Here is a 20,851-nt window from a genome sequence, read left to right as displayed (position 1 = left end):
GCCCTGAAGCTGGTGGCATACGGGGCGCCATGGGCTAACGGTGGGAAGGAGAACGCGACAGCATCCCTTGGCTTCAATATGAACTAAGCTGATGGACAGATCTACAAGTGGAATTGGGGTTTATTCTCTCCTTATTTATACCTGGGTTGATCTTTGCAACAGTATTGCCTCCAGTGAAGTTATTTCTCACTTGTATCAGTGTAAGAATAATCACAAAAACTTTTCCCAGTGATCTGCCATGTAACCTTGTGGAAGGTACTACTGTAATTTATATATAGATAAGATGAATATAATATATTGCACAGAGGCTTTGTGAGCTTTAATTAATGTTAGAATAGTTTTACATTAATTAATGATGGAATAGTCTTGAGTTAATTAACTCTAGATCTCAAGGACATCTGACTTCGGTTGTTGAATCTAGCAGATAGTTTGGGTATGCCAGGTCACCAAAACCGCACTCTTTTTAAGGCCATTGTCTTCAAGGTGTCTCAGTGTTGACCTTAAACAGCTAAATTCTCTGCAAATCTGGTCACATGAAATACAGAATAGTTTTTATATAAAATTGAGGCAGGATTTGGTCATTAAAGTATGTACCTAAAGGAATAGTAAAAAATTTTATTTAAGATGTTTATTTAGAAAGACCCATGACTGCTTACAAAAAATATATCCTTGAAAATTTGATTACTTGAAACAACAATTTGAAAATATTTTCTGGGGCAGGAGAGGAGAATGGGGTACCTCCCTGCTGATAACATGAAATGAAAGCTTGTTGATTTCTATCTGTGAATAAATTTACTTCATAGTGAAATAGTTGGAGGAAAAGAGAATTTCTGTCCCACAGAGGTAATTTATGCTAGTGTGCTTTGTGTCTGGTTGAGTGTACAGACTAAGTAGAGGCGTTAGATATCATTACATTTTTACTTCACATTTTTGATTTTTGATTTCAGAATCACTTTCTTTTCACTTTTCATTTTCATTGTGCCCCTTTGTTTTCCTTCATTTTTAACCATTGCATTCTAAAACATTCTCATTTTCAGAAGAACATCAGTTGTGTGACGTAGGAGAGTTTCTGTGTCGTGATCGCGTGACTTGTGTCTCCCAGCACTGGCTGTGTGATGGAGAGTCTGATTGTCCTGATGATTCAGATGAGTCTTTAGATACATGTAAGTAAAGAAGGAGCCACTCTTTATTTTATCTTCCTTTTAATGGTAACATTTACAGTTGCTCTAACTATAGAATTGAAAGGATGGATTCAATTATTTTTTTTTAATAGATCCTGAATAAACCTTCATATCAAGGAGAGCAGGTTACATTCACTGTGTAGGTGAGAGACAAAAGAAATGGAAGAGATGGAAGGTGTTTTGTTCATGTGCCACGTTGTAATGAACGCTGTCGCCACAGCATATGTTCCTTGTGCTCTCACTGAGCTGTAGATGAGCTGTAGAGGGCAGAGTCAAAGTCAGACACAGGAAAAATGTATTCTTCTAAATTCATTTAGGGGGAGGTGAGGTGGAACTGAATAGTGCAAAAAATGTTTTCAATAAAAGTATGAAAAGCATGGAAACATCAAAGGGAGGAATGAAAGAAGATGTAAAAACTATAAGGGGGAAAGAAGCAAAGAAACGAAAATGAAGGAAAGCTTTAATAAAACATGTTTAATTATAATAAAAGCCCTTTTTTTTTTTTTTTAATGTGGCTAAGAGCTTCTGAAGACCAGAGTAGCACCCTTACAGACTTTTTTCTTATCAGCCTTGTAGACTACTGATGAGATGATATTAAATCTTAATGTTTCCTTGTTTCCTGCATTCTGAAGAAAAGGAGGGAATTTCCTGATTTTATCCCCAGGATAATCACTTAATGTAAGAGAAGAACCATGTATTTTGTATCAAAGCCATACTGACAGTCAGAAAGGCTAGAAACACAGTTTACTGCTAAAAGAAAAGAAAATATCAAACATCAGACAGTATTTATGAGTCTAATCTTTAAAATGAGGGGCAGAAATTCAAGATGTCTGGAAACCATTTCTGTCTGGGCAAACATTGCACTGATGATTGCAACCTTCCTGTTCCAGCGCTTGTTCCCTGAAACAGATAGGAAAATTGCCTCTGGGGCTGTGGTGAGTGTGCTTTGATTTAACGGCCTTTGAAACACTTTGGGGTTCTCAAAACCAAAATACTGTAGTTGGAAGCATCAGGTACAGTTAACATTTTATTACTGCGCTGATGATTGATTACTGTCTTCTCTAAAATAATATTTTCAAGCATAGTGTTAATATCTGCAGTTAACTTTTTTTTCTGCAAGTAATGAATGTGGTGATAAGAGCACAAAAAGTCACACACAGAGTTTTTAATTGGCCTCCTGATATATAACGCATAGTTCCAGATCTAGCAGCTTGCTAGATACTTTCCTGTCAAGAACTTTGCATGTTTATTGCACTGGGCTGTATGATTTGCGTTCAGCAGCGCTGTGGTAAGTCGCAGCATATTAAAACCATAACATTTGAAGTTTATTGATGGCTTGAAGAAAGGAGGATGGGGTGGCAAAGCAAGCCTGCGCTTTTCTTGACATCAGTGAGCCTGGTCCTCTTGGAAACACCTTCCCCTTTGCAAATGCTTCCAGTTTTTGTAGGACTAATTCCTTAGGCTGTCCTAAGTCAAAGGTAGGAGTAAGCATCATTGCTTTTTTGGTTGTAGAGCAGGAAGATGTTTGAATGCTCATGGATGAACGGCTTACGTAGCCCTTCGCTGACGAGCTGCTGGTTGGTGAGGTGCCAGGGCTGCACTGGTCTGTATGAATTGAGCTGGTAATTGTGTCGAGTCTGGTGCCCTGTCTCGTCAGAGCCAAGCAACGGCACTGGGATGCTGGGGGAAACTCTCCTACGTATTTGCTCACAATTATGTTTTCGTCTTGATGGTTCTGTGTTTGCTTAGTCAGCATAATTTGTTGTGAAATGTAGTATTTCATGAAATATGTGTATGTACTTGAGCTTCATCAGGTAAGTTATTTCTCATTAGGGATAAATACAATGCTCCTGAGGTTTCCTGCTGATACTTTGTGGGAAAGAAGCATCATGGTATCTGTAAGGCGTTATAAACTACCTTAAAAATATTCTCATGAAATATTTGAGAACTCTGTGGTGTTAATGCCAGGGACACAGCACCTTACGGTTTCAGCGTACTGACTCATGTGTCTGTTTATAGATGAACACAACCTCTATTTGTCAGCTCTTTGCTGACTTATGTATAACGAATTATTTGGTATAGCCTGACGGATACTGCTAGTTGTTCCTATAGCCATAAACAAATGGAATTTGATTGATTTTCTGTGGATTTATGCCTAGTAATAGGGTTTTCTGGGTTCTAATAACGTGCAAACATTGATCAAAGCTTTTCCGGCAAGTGGAAGTCCTTAACTTCTTTCTTGTGGGGGTTTCAAGCTGTATAAAAGGAGAGATTCTCAAGTTGCAGCTTCTCCCATGGTGAGAACATGAAAAGTCTCATTAGTGTCATCACTCAACCATCAATTTACAGAAAACTTCTGAGAACTAAATATCTTCGTGGCCTCTCTCCTGGTGGCATTTTAACCAGGTTTTGCAGTAGATACTGAACATTATTAGGTTGTACAAACACATATGATAGGATTGTATCAAGTAATTTCTTCAGGAATCCACCAGAAGTCATACAGTCTAGTCCCTTTTAGCATCAGTAAAGAAATCTAGGATGGGACAGAAAGGAGAAAATGGTGGCATTCTTAATTATCGTTGAATTCAGCCTCAGCCTGAATTGACAAAAATTGGGGCAGGGTTTTTGCAGGCACATCTTCCGTGGGCTCTCGTGTGTGATGGAGGTGTCCTGTCACTTCCTGTGTTCTTCTGAGTCAACAGAGAGCTTCCATCATCAGTCTGTTCCCCTTCTACATCCCATCTTCCACTAAGTGGTATTACAAATAGCTTTGTAAAACCAGAAGTGAATTCCTGCAGCACCTATACTTGTGTTCTCTGTTTCTTAGCAGCTGTAACTCTTGCTGCTCTCAGTGGAGCTGCTGCTTTTTATAGTGCAAAAGAACCTGGTTTAGTAATTTGTAATGAATAATTTAGTGAGCAAATTTTGTTGCTTTTCTGTTGGCGAGTTGTTCATGAGAAAATTGATTTTTTTAAAAAATCGTATTAATAATATTCTTTACCAAGTAATTTCTACCCTTTCTTGGGTGGTAAGTGTCTAGGTTGTTCATAAGGTTTTTGCAAATAGTCAGGATTCCAAAATCAATGTAGCTAACCTAATCGGATGATGGTAAATTCTTCACTAGGCTAAATCAGCAAGCTCACTTGAAATCAATAGAACTCTATCAGATGCCCCAGAATCTGGCCAGACATGCTTGAGTTTTACAGATGGCTTTTGGTTTGGAATTTGGTGCAAATGTTTGGAAGACTTCCTTTCTGAAAAAAAGAAACAAACAGATTTTTTGTCTGTAGACTCATTTGCTGGACTCTTTTCATGAGACAGCTCCAAAAGTTAAACTCTGTATTTTAACAGTATATTTAGAAAGCAAAGATAGCGACAGAATTTTGTATCGCCTAGTGCCCGTTCACTGTTGCCTGCTTCGGGCACTCAGCAGTTGGAAACACTTGTTTAATACTGTTTTTCTTGGGGTTTTCCTTTTTGTTTTGAATTTTTTTCTTATTTTACCATTCTTGCCACTAGTGTTGGTCTTAAGCTGTAAGCATTTGCCTATCTCAACAACTTTTATAGGAGCTTAAATAGGGAAGGTCACTAATTGTATCTCAGAGAACCAATTCACAACATTGTTATTTTGGGGTACCAGTGTGTGGAGCGTTCCACAGTAATACCTCTGAATAACATATTAATCTCTAAATAAGCCATGTGGTTGCCCAAGGAATACCAATGGCTTCTGAAATCTAGACATTTGATTTGTTGTACTGTTACCTGGTCTCGTCCTCAGCCTCCTACTAACAGGGTTGACATCTAAAAAGGTGTATTGGCAAATGACTCCATCCATTTAGTACTTAAGGATTGTTTTTGTGTTTACAGCTTCAGAATTTTCCTGGCTTGCATATTGTTTTCTAGTCTCAGTTCACAAACTCCTCTCAGTCAGAATGCACTGTGCTAAGGCGAGGTGAAACAAAGGAGCAGGAAAAAAAATTGCTTATTTTCTGTAGCTGCTTTCTGGAACTGTACACAATTGATTGTGTTTAGTTTTTGTAATGCTCTGTGCAGCAACAGTTCCGGCAAGGGCTGGTTTATTTTCCCTTAGCCATGATGTAGAGGAAGATGCTGTAACACTGCCTGATACTTGCCCTGTGAAGAGAGACTTGAGGTCTGGCACAAGTATACCCTGAACTCTTTCCATGTCGTTCTGTGGCGTGTGGCAGGCAGCAGTGCTTTGCTACAGCACAGTTGCCCGTTAGAACCACCTATGACCTTGCCTGAATATGAATATCTTATAAGAGGGGGAAAAAAATACAGTACAACTTGAGTTCTACCAGACAGGAAAGTCCTTGACACTCTGTTATTTTAGCAGCACCAAAATGCTGAAAACAGTTCGCTCTGAACTGACAGTCGGAAATTGTGCCTCTCATGTTGTCCGCAACTGCACTTTCTATGTTATCCTGGCACTGTTGTTCTTGTATTTGAGCTTTCTTAAATGCCACCCAAATGACCGTTTGCATGCATGCCACATGCACAATTTATTTGTAGCTATCTGACCCTGAATTGAAAAAAACCCAGTTTCCATTAGCAAATCATCAAATTTGGATGGTCCCTGTTCTAGAAGTTGAAGTAGATGTAGGCTTATAACATGTTGAAATTATCTCAGATAAAAATCTTTATCTGGGATCTTAAGGGAATATCATCATCTGCAGTCATGATTAAACTGAAGTTGGAGGAGCAAAAGAAAGGCAGCAACCAGAAATACCTTATTTATAAGCTTGCATCTCACTTTGTTTGCTAAAATAGCTTCTTTCATTCTCTGGATACTAATTATGTGAGACTAGTTTCACAAGCTTAAAAATTTTTAATTAGGTACCTCAATTGTAGTTCTTTTAACAGCAAAGGATAAGATAATTGGATGTCATGTTACTCATGTGGTATGAAACAATAAACATAAAATTTCCTAAAGCTCCTCATTCTTTTTCGAGTAGATTCACTGAAATTCAGTAGAGGCCAGGTTCCCAAACCACTCTTAAGTAGCTTTGGAAAATCCCATATCAGTAAATAACTTGTATACGTTGAAGACATCTGCCATGAGGGTATGGGAGGTAAATGAAGAAAATGCTGGACATGAGGGAAAAATTGTGTTTTCACCTTCCATAGTTTTGCTGTATGTAGTTACTATTGAACAAGGAGTCTGTGACATGAAATAGCTGCTTACACCTATTCTTCAGCAAGCTACTTGACTGTGTTACTGGTCATATTTAAACTGCTTTGGGGTAATGGATGTATAATCGCTTTTTCTTTCTGAACCAGGATCTTTCATATCAGTAGCATAAAACTGAACTTCTAAAGCGCTTATAGGAAATGAACCACAACAAAGTGACAAATGTCAATAAATTTTATGAAACTACTGCTAGTTTACATAAAATTAAGTTAAATGCTTAATGCAGCAATACAATATTGCTATGGTTTTATGTTAGCTGGTGAGAAGTGCTACTGACAGAACAAGATGAATGTTTTCAAGTAGGATTAACTTTCCTAATACCACTTTTGCAGATCTGAAAGAAAACACACTTACCAATGAGAATCTCCTTGCAGTTTACCCTGACAAAGCTAATGTGCTTGGTAACCACTGCTGAAGAAAAGATGTCCGAAGATGTGTTTATTTTGGCAGGTGTTTTTGCCATCCTATTTTCTGGCTTATAGTCTCTCAGGTCTGCTGTGCTTGATTCTGGTCAGATAGGGTTTTTTTGTTGTTGTTGTCTGCCCCTTTTCCCTGTGGTGAACACCTGCATGACTGCTACCTGGGCTTCAGCTTCTGACCTCTGCTTTCTCCTTACTCCATTGTTTGGGAAAACTGCCGTGCTTGGCCCCTCCAGGAAAGGTCATTTTGCTGGTGTGATGGGATTACTGATGTTCTGGTACTTAACCGAATATTAGAGCAAACAGTCTGGAAAGGATGAATGTCAATGGTGCTCGTGTCCTCTAAGCCTTTTGGAAAGGTTATAGAGAAGCACCCCATTGAGACAAATCCCGCATTGCAGCCGGTCTGGAGGAGTTCAGGTTGTTCGGAACTGGTGTTGATGAGGCCTAGTTGTCTTTCTGAGAGGGTTTGTACTTAGGGGATGTTCCTACATTTCTCACCCTCAGCACAAATCCTGCTCTGAGCTGCCCCATCCTTGGGTGCAGGGGAGCACTCGTCTTGGGCCAGGGAATAACCTTTATGTTTTTGCACTTACTTTCTGTCACAGCCAGCGTTTAAGAAGTGCAGTTGAGGCCCTAGAGAACATTTAGAGGCAATTCCTTTTTATAATTTCCCAACAGACAGTAATACTACTTCTGAGACATAAGCACATTGTCAGATTACTGGAATACGTGCGTTACCCTTCTCTGAATAAAACTAGTTCGTTCGTTTTATGTGAGTGACTTTGAATACCGGGTGTGATTAAACATATGACCGTGGCCCTACTATGGAACTTACTATTATTTGGACGTGTACCGGGTGTGTGTATCTGGGTGTTGGCAGCCGGGGCCATGGGGGCCCCTCTGTGAGGAGAGGCCGGGGCTGCCCCGTGCTGGGCCCAGCTGGTTCCGCAATGGTGCCAGGGCAGGGCAGCGCTCTGGGAAAGCGTATTTGAGAAGGGGGAAACGCTGCTGGGCTCTGAGGAGTGAGGAGAAACAGCCCAGTGAACATCCAGGTTGGAGGAAGAGGAGGGAGGGGGCAGAGGTGCTGAGGTGCCCCTGCAGCCCGTGAGGGGACCGTGGAGGAGCGGGTGGATGTTTCTTGAAGAAACTGGCCTGTGGAGAGAAGCCCAGGCTGGATCAAGTTCTCCTGGCAGGGACTTCAGTCTGGCTCTGAATTAAATTAATATTCCTCAACTCAAGTGTGTTTTACCTGTGTTGACGACTGGTGAGTGATTCTCTTGTCTTTATCCCAACCGATGAGCTTTGCCATCTTGTTTTCTCCCACATGTTGCTGAGGAAGGGCAGCGAGTGAGCGGCTGGGTGGGCAACTGTCCACAGTCATCCCACCAGAGGCCGATCTCGGTCTGATCCCGGTATTATATGGGCTGTATAGACCCAGCCTTGCAGCACTGAAAGCCAAGCAGGTGTGCTGGCCTAACACTGAGCGCTGGTGTAGCGCTGAACACGAGCGGCTGAGTCCCACCAGGAGGAGGTTGTATGGCTTTCCCTTGGAGCTGTGTTGCATAATGCCATCTGAAGGATGGAGTGACTAACTTTGTGCCTGCTTGTAATTATTTTATTGGTTTTTTAATAGTGTAGGGTGGTTCTGTGTGTCTGATAACTAGGAAGATCAGATCTGCAAGAGGGAAGATTTCAGAGGATAGATAACAAAGTGCTGAGGAATGCCAGGGTACACCGAGCACCTCTCGTGTGTATTGTATACCCTGTCAGCCAGGTAACACTGTGCAGCTGAAATTTGCACTGTACTGAACACAAGGATCTTGGAAGAGCAAGGTGTAAGTCTGTTCAACTGCTATCAGAAGTATAGTGAATCTTGTTCCTGGTGACTTGCCCAGGCACTGCTGACTTAACTGTAAAGGGTTAGCAACAGGGGCTGGGCTTCCAGCAGTGTTCGTTTGGTAGGAGGTTGCAATTTCAGTTTTGTAAAGAAAAAATACTTTTTCTTAAGTGATCATTTTGAAAGTGACATGCAATCAGGTAAAAATCGGAATTTAGCGGAGGATTACCTGCTTCTGCTATTTCTTTTTTTCAATAATTTTAAAGACTAAAAGCATCCAATAACTACTTTTAATAGTTTATTTTCTATTTTGTGTATTCATTTCTGCTCTGTTTTCCAGTCTGAACATTCTTTAACACTGTCCTTTACACAGTCCACACACCCAGTTCTTTTCAGCCAAACATAATTGCCTTAAAAGCTAATTGAAGACTTTGCAATAGATTTTGGTGATCATTTTGAAGTTAGTGTGTTATATGTGCAGATATTTAAACAATTATTTACAACTTACCCATCAGTTACATTAACTTTTATTATAGGCCAGTAGGTTTAAGTCTAGCACATTTCTGGTTTACTAGTAACAATTCACGCCTTGCAAATGTGTAGCAGAAGATCTGTGTGGTGCACAGTAAGTTTAAGAAAGATTTCATTTGGTTTTTAAACGCTTTGAGCTCATGTGAAAAGAACTTGCAACAGGATGCTCTCTTGTACCCAGAAAGAGCTGGAGTTTATGTGAACATCTGAGTACATAAAATGCAGCATCAGATTTCATTTTGCCTTTCCACATGGCCCAAATTTTTCAATATGTTTGCGTATGAACTCAAGGGGGGTGTGGTGTTCAAAATCACAGCATCTCCAGTCTATGTGAAAGATGAGAGTTGCACGGGGAATCACGGTGTCATTATTGCACAGAAATTCAGCATCCCTGGTGAGGTCCAGGTTCAGACAGGTATAATTTCTGTAGCTCTCTGGCTGCATATTTTATTTTGTAATAAAGTATGCAGCAAGAAGTTCAGGATTGAAGGACTTAAAGGTCATTGTGTCTCTCAGTGACATGATCATTAGAAATAGTACTCTTTTTTTTTTTTTTTTTTTTTTTTTTTTTCTACGACTGATTATCCTGTGCATGGTTTTCCAAAAGTGGTTCATGGGGAATTCAATTAAATGATTGCTGACAAAATGAGCCTCTTTTAAGGTCTGTAGAAACATGTAGATATAATACAAGGCTAGGATAGAGCCTTTGAAGGATGATGCCCAATACCTAAAACTCTGAAACAGCTCATTTATGGATTAATTGCTTGCTAAAATTGCACTTCCTACACAGAAGCAGATCTAATGGGATATATACTCACAAGACAAGAAAATGAAAAGATCAATCTTTTGAAAAACCTATAGAAGTGTTTCATACTTTGACCAAGGTTTTATTTTCAAGTGTTTAACCCAAAGCGGTTGTGTTTTCAGAACTAATCTATAAATTATACACCCCAAAAAAAAGTGAAGATGTGAAGAGAAGAGCTAGAAGGAGTTGGCACAGTTTCTCTTCCATGAGCTTGTGCTGGCTGTTACAATCTGATAATTTGTTTGTGTTGTTTTCAGCTTTGACCTTCTTGACAGTCTTTGGCCACAAGTAAGATGCATGTTCCACTGTTCATCACGGTTTGGCCATCTTTCAGGTGCAGATGCAGTCCTCTCCGGTATCACGGGAGGGATGTCTCCCGCGCTGTCAATTCAGGAGACCCCAGTGAGGAGCTAAACAATAGCACTGTGGTTGAAAGAAATGGCACCAGCTATCTCTAAGATACACAGGCAAAACCACCTGTCTGCCTGAAGATGTGGGGCAGTTACTGGTCATTAGGCAAGTGGTGGGAGGGGAGAAATGCGAGGTTGCAGTGTGGGGTTTTTTGTTTTGGTTTGATTTTCCCTAGAAGCCCTTTATTTAGTTCAATCTGTCCTTTATTTAGTTTGGTATGTACTGATTTCAACTTCATTCTGTGGTGGTTTTGTCCTTTTTTCCATGCACATTTATTTGTAATCCACTTAATTGGTATTCTCTTTTACAGCTTAACAATTTTATTTAGTTTTCTCCTTTTTGTTTTCGTATTTATGTCCTTGCAACTCTTTCAAGGCTTTCTGTACTTGAGTTATCTCTTTCACTCCAGCTCTACATTTTCCCACATTTTTTTTTTGTTTAGCCCTAATCCTCACTGTTACTTTATTCATTATTTTTGAACTTTTCTCACTTTTTCCACTTTTTTATTTCTGCTGACAAAAATACTGAAATTACTATGAAATCTGTCTTTCATCCTCTGTTCCTGTCTGTGTTCCTGTGGTCTCTGTCATCATCCTAAAGAGATTCCCTTTCCCCTCTCATAGGTCTCATCCTTTTCACTGATGTCCTAAATGTGCTTCATTTTCTGTCTTGTATTTTATCTCACCATTAACAGTTCTTTGTCTCTTGCTGCCTTGTCATGCTACTGCTCTTCAATATTCAGCATCAGGAAAAAAGAGTATTTTGGGAAATGAGGAATGCACCTTAAGCAGGATAATTCAGCCAAATATCAAGATGATTGGGAGAGTGTTGATTGTTAGGCTGCTAGTGCACTCTCCACCAGGAACGGCTTTGGTAAAAGGGAGATAGAGAAATGATTGTATCACAGCATTGTCTATTGATTAGGCACTGATAAAATTTTAAAACATATTTAGAAAAAAGCGTAAGTACATAGCATCATCAAAAGCCTTTTTGGCTTCAGTGTTATAAAAAGGTAATTTTTGATAATGCAGGGATTTATAAATTACAGCAATCTTATGTATGAAATTTCTCGTTGAAAGATTTTTATCTGAGGTAATGCTACTTCACTGTGAGCCCCAATTGCATGGAGACTCATTACAAATATTTATAATTATAATGATACATCTGGCCTGTAGGTCTGTATTGGGAGAAACATAGTGTATTTAAATAGGGGCTGTATGGTGTTCTTTATTTGTCACTTTAAGAGTGCTAAAACGTAATAACCATTTTTCTTCTCAAAATTACTGATGAAAACAACTCTCATTAGCAAGCAGATGGCTTTCTGGAAGAAAAGTAAAATTGCTCTTTTTCAAAATAGGGCTGTGATTTAAAATAAGAATTTAGATGTGTTATTAACGATAAAATGCGCAGTAGTTTTAGTCAGCAAAGAGGGCACTTTGCTATGGATGAAGAAATAATGCAAGATAAAAACCTCTGCTCACAAAGAATAATGTATAACTATGACAAAGGAGTGCAGCTCGCTGTAGCCAACAGTCTGGATTCAGCTGTGCTACATTTTAGACTTTTAATAAAGCAGAATAGGAAATGACGGACAAGATTTCATTTCAAAAAGTATCCTTCAGGATTCAGTTCCTTATGTTAACTTATGGATGTACAGATCCAATCCAGAAAGTCCATGTTTTAGCAGCTCTTGTTCATGCCCCAGTACTTCTGGGTGAAACTGTGCCAAAGGAAACATTTTTAAGTCTGCATTGCTTAACGCCTTCAACTTACATTATTCAAAGATGCGTCAACATCCATGTGCATCTGCTTTGTAGGATTGTGAGCTCTGCCCTCAGAAGTAGGTCTTAAAATGTATATAAAACTGAGATATACCTAATATGAAATAATTGTGAGTGAGTTCTACTTGTGAGAACAGGTGTTTACAGGATTAGACCGAAGTTGGTGTATATCTGTTTCTTCATGGAGAATGCTAAATGAATTTTTACCATCTGACATTGATAACATCATTGAAGACTTAGCTTCTGAGGAGGTGTAGCAGTTAATGGTGTATTTGCAGTAATGTGAGTTGCTTCAAAGATGTGGCAAACTTATTTTCATTATTGAAGTGCTGAAACAAAATCTAGGTGGAAATATTTTTTTTTCCTATCTTAAAATAGTATTTATTCTCTTTGCTTCACTTAAGCATTCATAAGTTTGCCAAAGCTACAAAGAGCGTCTCTCACTGCCTTTACGCTCAGGCTATACAGAATATTGGCATTTGCTAACTCATTCTGGCTGCTTCTCTACATCTATACTGGGCTATTTGATATTTTATGTAATCTTTTAAACTATTTAATATAAAGTTGTCTGAGGTAGATCTCTAATATGCTGCCGTCTTTGGCTTCTTGTTGCAAGAGGTAATTTAGTTTACAGTAGTGCTGTGTAACATAAAGCCAATGATAAGTTCAAGTATAAAACCCAGGTACAAATAATGGGTAATATAAGTAATAGATATCTGCTCTACTCTTAAGAGAGATGATCTGTAGTAAAATACCTATGCTGTGCAATAACAAGGATACTCTATTCTTACTGAAATCTCTCTTCTCTGACTGTATTTTCAGTAAAATAAATATCACCTGGTGTTATCTTGCCTTTCAATGAACTTGTCTCTGATGTCCTCACCCCCTTCAGTCCAGAGTGGTGCTGGTGGCCACAGCTCTGCTTTCAGTCCCTGGGAAGTCATGTACGGGAGAACGTGCGGTGAGCTGGGACCGCAGGGCAGCATTTGCCTTGTCCTGCATATTAAATTAATAAGGGAACCTACTCAGACGTTGGATTTTCCATAATAACAAATGCGTTGTTTCATTGATTTGTAATTCCTTGTTCAAAATGAGACAATTCAGTTTAATAGCAGACTTATTTTCACAGTTGGGTTATTATTCAGTAGCGCAGTAGTAACTTCTCTATCCAAGACAGAGAATAGTCTTCTCTCTCTCCACCTTACCCAAAGCTGTTTTTTTTTTAGTTTTTTTTATTTAATTCTGTGACCTGCATGCAGATGTAAGTGTACTAGAGGCTGACGGTTTTACTCATTAGGCTCCTCAAACGCCAGATCTCATTTCACTTTGGCTGCACTGGAGATGTCTCAGGTCAGCCAGGTCAAAGCTGCAGTTGCTGCAAGTAACTGTATAATTTCTTTCCTGCTTACAATCCCAGGGATTTGAATGCATCTGATGAATAAGGTCAGTTGAACTGAACTATTTTTGTGTTTACAAAATTATTTAATTTGCCTTTTTGTTATCTTCCTTTGCAGTGACTTTGGCCTGGCCTTCCACCCTAGTCACTTCATGATATGTAGTGGATTTCATGCGTATCCTATGTGACTTCATAGCAGGAGGAGAAAATTACAAGAAGATCATTAAAGTGTGAAATTAAATTCTTAAAGATAAAACATCTAAAATAGCTAAAACATTACCCCAAAAACAAACAGTGCAATTGATCCTACTTAATTACATGCTTAATAATTTTATACCAATGTAAAGCACATTGACGATGTACTAATCCATTTCAGTTTCACTGCCACCAGATTTCCTCCTCCTTATTTGCTTTGAATCTCATCATTATCATGCACATAAAACTAGTATTCTTAGAATTTTTATAGTATTATTTCCATACAAAATGAGGAAAAGTCTAATATATGAATACCAAACAGCTCATTAACATGGTTTGTAATATATCTATTCATGATAAAAGCAGCTGAGAAATGCTGATATAAAATAGTACTTCAGTCCCAGAGTATATCTAAGATTAGAAGAATCATGCTTTGGATAATAAATACTTCAGGGAAAACATGAAATCTTAAATACAAATAACATCAAATAAAGAGCTTTGTATGCTTAATTAAACACATTAACAGATGCATTTATTTCAGTTAAATAATTAATATATTACTAGCACTGGCAGCAAGGAATTGTTTATGATTTAAAAAAAGTAACCTGAAAGGTTTTCATTTCATGAGAAAAAATGCTGCCTTTAAAAGACATTAAGGACATTTTTATCTGCAACTGGCACAAAGATGGTTAATGATCGAATTACACAGCAAGTAAAATGTGTGGAAGAGCCTAATCTACCATATGAAGAACCTTGATCTTTAAATTTGCTGTATATGAGCAAGCCGCTGTCTCCAGCCTAAGAAACAGGACTGGCTTGGAAACAGTTTGGGTGATGAATGGTTCCTTCGCTATGAATGTGCAGTAAGGTTTGGTCCGTGAAGTTATTAAATCTCTGGCCTTTTACTTGTGCTTCTTGTGTCCAGGCCACAAGAACGGGCTGTTGTGAATTACCTGTCCAAAACTGTCCGTAGGTTGTGTGACAGAGAAGAATTCTGCCTTCACAGTGAGTGTTCATTAGAAGTTGGAGCTGAAATTTAGGAAGGCGTACTGCAAGATTTAATGATGTATTTGGGGTTTAACTTATCATCAACTTACGTTTTAGTATAGATTTAGCTACGTGTGTTTTTCCCTTTCTGCACGCATCTGACCTAAACCACAGCGCTTTGCTCCTGTTTAGTTGCAGTTGTGCCATAACCATTCAGGTTAAATTTCATATTCAATCCCAGGATTCTAACCTATGAAGAAATGCTTCTGACAGCTTTATAAAGGGATCAGATGTGGCCCTTAACCTTTGCTCAGACACCTAATTATACAAAATATGATTAAGATCAATGTATAATAATGTTTGGTCTTCTGAAATGTCAATAAATAAATATCCCACAAATTATTTCTATTAGAAATGCACCTGGTATTGTTGACAGGAAATACTACTCAATACACTTTCTACACTTCTGAATATTGAGCCCCAAATTGGAATTTTTATGGTTTTTTTTAGATGAACAAAACTTTCTTCTGCAGTTTTCAGATTTGGTTTATCAGGAACAATTGACCAAAGCAGAAAAAATGGGAGATCACTCAGAGGGAGAATGAATTTATATATAAGCAAGGTAGAACACGTGTTTGTACAGAAGGTCAGTACAAGGACCATTCCTGCTGCCCCTTTTTGCTTGTGAAGGAGAGCACAATCCTGGTGCTGGGCTTGCCCTCCAAGCGTCCCTTTCATCGTTCATGAGCATTGTTCATAACAATGGTACAGATAAGCAAGAATATTAAAAGAAGCCATTTCATAGCACTGTTCTTTAGTCTGCCACAGGAAGGGATGCTGGAGTAAGGGACTTGGCTAATTTCCTGTTTCTATGAAGTCTGGTGATATTTCGTTCAAGGATGTATATGGATTTAAATATTGAACATTCTTTTGTATTTCCCTAGAAATACTAGGAAAACGTGAAATAGATAAATGCTTCTTAATGAGCTAGAACGAGGTTAACTTTGACTAAGCTAACCTCACAGACAAAGCGATTTGGTGGTTGGCTTTTCTTTTGAGCTGACGATAGGTTGAAATGATGAATATAATATTCCTTGACCTTTAAGTCCTAGTCTCTTTGATTTTTGGCTTGCCACTGTCAGAAATAGTACCCAGAAAGATGAGAGCCCGTGGTAGTTATACAGCCAGCATCTATAACGCAGCCGCAGCTTAGCGATGTAGGAAGCAAAGCTAATGCCAGCGCGATGATCTGCTGCAGGTGCCCGTTTGAAAAGCCTCGGGAAGGCTGTGTGGGACAAATGGCTGAGGAGCCCTTGGCCTCGCGAGGGTAAGCTGTAAATGGAGGAGCGACAGGATCTAATCAGTTCCCGAGTCTTCCAGCAGCCTACACAGGTCAATGCAAACCGGGCAACCTTTACACCTCACCCCAGATTACAAACGGCTGCTGCCAAACAGTGACACATACAGTCTCGCACTCGTGATTCACCTGCCCCTTCCTGATCTGCCAGACACTTACTCACAGAGTACTGCTGAGCGCTTTTCAGCTCTTTTTTTTTTTTTTTTTTTTTTTTTTTTTTTTTTTTTTTTACAGTCAAACAGCTTTATCTTGCGGTCCTGTCTGCAGTGTAATTTTTTTTTTTAAAAAAAAAAGGATTACTTTTCAAAGTAATTGAAATACTTTCCTCTAATTGTGAGCAATCCAAGCCTAGGAAGGCAGAGAAGATTGCAGTGATCTAGACAGCTCAGTTGTTTTTCCGTGGTAAATCATAAAACCATAAATCATGGTATGTTTATTCCATTTTTCCATGACTCAGCTGTATTTGTGGCCATATTTTAGTTGCCAGGAGGCTTACAGTTTTGAAAGCATAAAGAAATACTGTGAGATACTTTAAGAGAATTTTCAGTCTGATTTTTGTATGACAGTAAATAGATGAAAAACTTCATGCAGAGTCAAGGGGAATGTTCCTTTTCCATTGTGGAGAAGAATGCTAATAGATGTATAAAATTGCAACTGAGGAGTCAATTGTGTAGAAAAAGCAGTGATGCAGCACCCATAATTACCTCTGATTTTCATATTTTTAAATCTAGATTTGGACTTCCTCTGTGTTATGACCCTCATTGGAAGGGATTGGTAACTTAATAAAAATCTCCTAGTGCTTGGAAGATCGATGTGAAAAGTTACTCAGAGCAGAAGGAGGCGTTGGATTTACGGTGCTTCTGTAGGGCTGTCTCTACCGGGGAGCTCTGCTTTGTGATTGAGCTCTGATTGTATTTTACTGGCTGTGCAGGGGAGCACTACATCAGATGTGGTTTTATTTATGTTTGAATTTAAAGATTTCTTTCTACTCTCAGTGCAAAAGAACCTTCTCATAAATATGTGTGTGTATGTTTCTGTAGCAATCTACTTTTAATTGTGTGTTTCGTGTAAGGAGCTCCACACTTGTAAATGCACGGGTAAGCCAGTTTAATCCAGAAAGTAGATTTTATGCTACTCTAGCCTAAGACTGAATCCCATCTCTCTGGAAGCGCTTCTTGCTACCTTGATTAAAGTTATTTATGTACATGAACCATCATAGCCCTGCAGGTCAATAGGATGGTACTAACCTGGTGTTTAATATGGTACTGTGTGTACTTTTACAGGCAGGGATCAGAAGGTTTGCCCCGGGTAGCACTGTTCCAGTGCATAGGGGAAGGTAGAACTCCTCTTCAGACACAGCATTATTAGTGGCACAATTTAATGATACTGGGACATTGAAGGGATTTTTTTCTTAGACCAAATATATGCATCAAGTTGACAGTATATCTCCTTTAGCCACTGAAATGGCCAGAAGAAAAAGTATATGCGAAACCCCCAACCATTATCAGCACAGAAACATGCCAAGTACCAAAGCTAATTCCTACCGCCATGTGATGGCTTTGGTAAATGTATTACACCGTGTGGCCACTTTACTGTCATTTATAATGACAGATGCGTCTTAGCAAGATGTTTTTAGCTTGTTAAAACTGCATTAGTTAGTCCACAGCTAGCAGTAATATTTGGACAGTGATCCATGCCCGCCCCAATAAGGTGCTCACGAGGCAGTGATCTTTGGTGTAGGCCTCCGTGCATGGTTGTGCTGAGCTCATTAAGATGTCTTAGCCTTGTAGAAGGTATCAGCTATATTAAGTACACAGTTCTGGCAGTAAAAACAAATGCAGCATGGCATGGAAATACATTAACATCCCCTGGTTCGCTGTAGCATCGTGTTTTCAGGGAAACAAACAAAGGCGACACAATAAACTGAGCTGGCATCAGCACAGTTAGTCTCAGCGAACGGTAATGGCTTTCACAGGGTTCAGGGTTGGGTCATCTGCGTCATTAATATTCCTCTAAAGGCGTGCAGGAGCTTTGTTGTTGAAATAAGGAGTAAAGAAAATAAAAAAAATTAGAGATCCTTGAAGTCTGTGCAAGGCCTTATGCTGGGGGTATTACGGAGAGGTGTTCAACAAAATAAAAGGCTCAGAAGCCCCGTAGATGGTTTTTCTGGGAGCTCTTAGGGCCTCCTCCAGCTGCCCTTAGCACAGTCAGCCACTGATGCCACTGTGGTGCTTACTGTGTTGCTGCTACTGTTGTTATTGACTACTCAGGCATTAGTTAAAACCTGTCTCGTTCGCATGTCTGCTTTGCTCTGAGCGCTCAGTGGGACTTGCTAATAAACCGTGTAACAGCTGTTGCACGTGGCCAGAATGGCTCGAAATAAAATTCCTCCGTCTTATATTTCGCCAAACAAACGTAATGGTGTATGGGCAAATCGGGAGGAGTGTGGCTTGTGCAAATTAATGATTTTTCACTAATTTATGTGGCACCCTCCATTGCCACCTGGATAGCGGATTTCATCCTCTGCAGCAGCTCTGCTTTTCAGCTGGTGTTGGGAAAGATTTCACAGATATGCAGAGTCTGCTTCCAGTTTGGGCTCCGTGAGACCCTTGTCTACAGAGCTCAAGTGCTCTTTTGAACTTTTTTGAAGTTTGGTTTGTAAATTCTCTATTGGTAATTCTTTTTTTCTTACTTTATTCCCTTCTCTCCTCCTCCAGAGGGGCTTTTACAAGGCTGTTTTAGCAAGGATGGCATGTGAAGTGCAGCTAATTCTGGCACCTTGTAAATATCAAAACAACACATTTTGTTTTTACATTAATGTGTTAAGGTCAAAATTGCCTTTCTATTTGAGTAGGTAAGCATTTCATCTTTGTTAATATCTACAACTTAAAGGCTTCAGGCTGAAAACTGGCATTTATAATGTTGATATGATGATGTTTGGACTTACTCTCTGGGGAAAATTTCTGAAAGCAAAAATAGAAAATGATGGTATGGCATTCTGGTGTATGCCATCTTGTTTTGAGTGCTACCTATGGAGGTATGCCTGCTGCTTTGTGGCCGTGGTCCTGTAAAAGGACTGGTCAGTGCTCTTCTTGGAGCTGTTTGTAGCTCTGTGATTACTCTTGTTTCAGGTTTGTTCTCTCTTTTAATTAAATCCCTTCAGCTTCCAAACTCTCTACTGAGATTGGAGTCTGATCTCTGGATGTTTCTGAGCAGTAGATTTTCCATATTGCTACCTCAGTTGGCTTTATTCCCCCAGCATCTCTGTATCTTTCTTACTTCATGTGTGCATCTTTTTAGATATCGCACTCCCTCAGGGCATACAAGATCACTAATCTAAGTCCTCAGTTCTAGCTCACTACTTCCTTATTCTTGCAGTTTGCTGTGAACTATAAATGTCATTGTTGCTTGAGCACTAATGTATAATTTAAAAACAATAAATACCCCATTTGCTGAAGGCCAATAGTCTATTCATTTTGTGCTGTAACATCACATGTTACTTCTGTGAAAATTTTTTTTTCTGAGGAGGTGATTCTGTGAACCTTGCTAAGCCGTGCAAACTCTTGCAAAGTGAAATAATTTCTTTCATTGCTGCTTTTTGAGTAGCCTCAACTATCTTCCTTTTCATGGATTTAGCCTGGTTGCCAGACTGCCTCGGCATGCCAGGGCAAGCCCTTGCCGTAGGGCAATGTGTTGAGTGGTGGAAACATGGTAAAACCTGACTCTGGCTCTAGAGAAACTGGTGCTGGGTGGACCCCCCTGGAGTGGAGGTTGCCTTGAGATGAGGGGTACCTGTATCCCTTGGTTATATCCTCTGGTGTAAGGCTGGGGGTGCACAGGTTGTGCCTTATACTCAGCAGAACTTGAGTTAATGTTGTTTTACCTCTGACATATTAATCAATGCTGTCCATTTGTGTGAACTGTAGTCCTTAAGTTTGGCATTTTTTTGGTATTTATTTATTAAGGCCTAGCTCACTCATGAGGAATGTGGTTCCTCATTTGAATCTTGCATTACTTTGAGTCTCTTCCGTGTTTCCAATTTTCATTTTGTAGTCTGTAACACTGGAGAGAAAATAGCTCACTTTTTTCATATTAAAGTGAAATGCACGGGTCCTTGAGTTCCATAGTTTGTTTTTCTAATGTGAGTCAACTGGAAAACTTTTGCTGTTTTGATATAATGTTCACCTCATAATTTGAGAGACAGTATAGCCTGCAAGGGGCTCTATTTCAGCCTATGTCATTAAAAAAAGTTACACAGCTACAAATGTTATTCTTTAATTACTCATCCAGGAAGGGTCTGAAGAAAGGTTGGTTAGGTGTGGCCATAAAAATGTGACCAGTATATTTCAGTATTAGTTTTGGCACAAAATTGCAACCACTTTCACACTCCTCCCAGAGACCATTAAATACACAGATTCTCACATGGTAAGACAGCTCTGAGAAGTTCCAGGGATTGTGAGAGAATAAAAAAAATGATTGAGCCCCATGTTTAATAAGGATTTTTAGCTTCAGTCTGTGAAGCATGTTGTAACATGAGTACAAGATAAGAAACGTAAATAGGTACAATAACTTTTGCTTGATTTTAAAGTGCAAAGTCGCACATAAAGAATATAGGACCATCTGGAAGGAAAATTTTAAAGGGAAAAATATATTTTATTATTTCCAGGATTGTCTCTGTTCAATAGTCAGGGAAAAAAAAGGGGTTTTTTGCTTTCTGCCTTTCCCCCCCCCCCCCC

General features: G+C 39.3%; 1 protein-coding gene across 1 annotated transcript in view; it reads left to right on the top strand.

Moving 5' to 3' along the window:
• Window positions 1-91: 91 nt before the first annotated feature.
• The window catches only part of LRP1B (LDL receptor related protein 1B), a 568,332-nt gene continuing 547,572 nt past the window's right edge, over window positions 92-20,851 (top strand). Inside the window, exons 1-2 of the mRNA XM_026852527.1 lie at window positions 92-161; window positions 1,038-1,163. Of these exons, the coding sequence (XP_026708328.1) occupies window positions 92-161; window positions 1,038-1,163 (196 nt within the window). The remainder of the gene's footprint in view (window positions 162-1,037; window positions 1,164-20,851) is intronic.

This window comes from Athene cunicularia (genome assembly GCF_003259725.1).
Source record: "Athene cunicularia isolate RWA chromosome 7 unlocalized genomic scaffold, athCun1 chr7_part1, whole genome shotgun sequence".
NCBI lineage: Eukaryota > Metazoa > Chordata > Aves > Strigiformes > Strigidae > Athene > Athene cunicularia.
The sequence above is the reverse complement of the archived record's forward strand: the minus strand, read 5'-3'. Positions and strand labels throughout refer to the sequence as shown.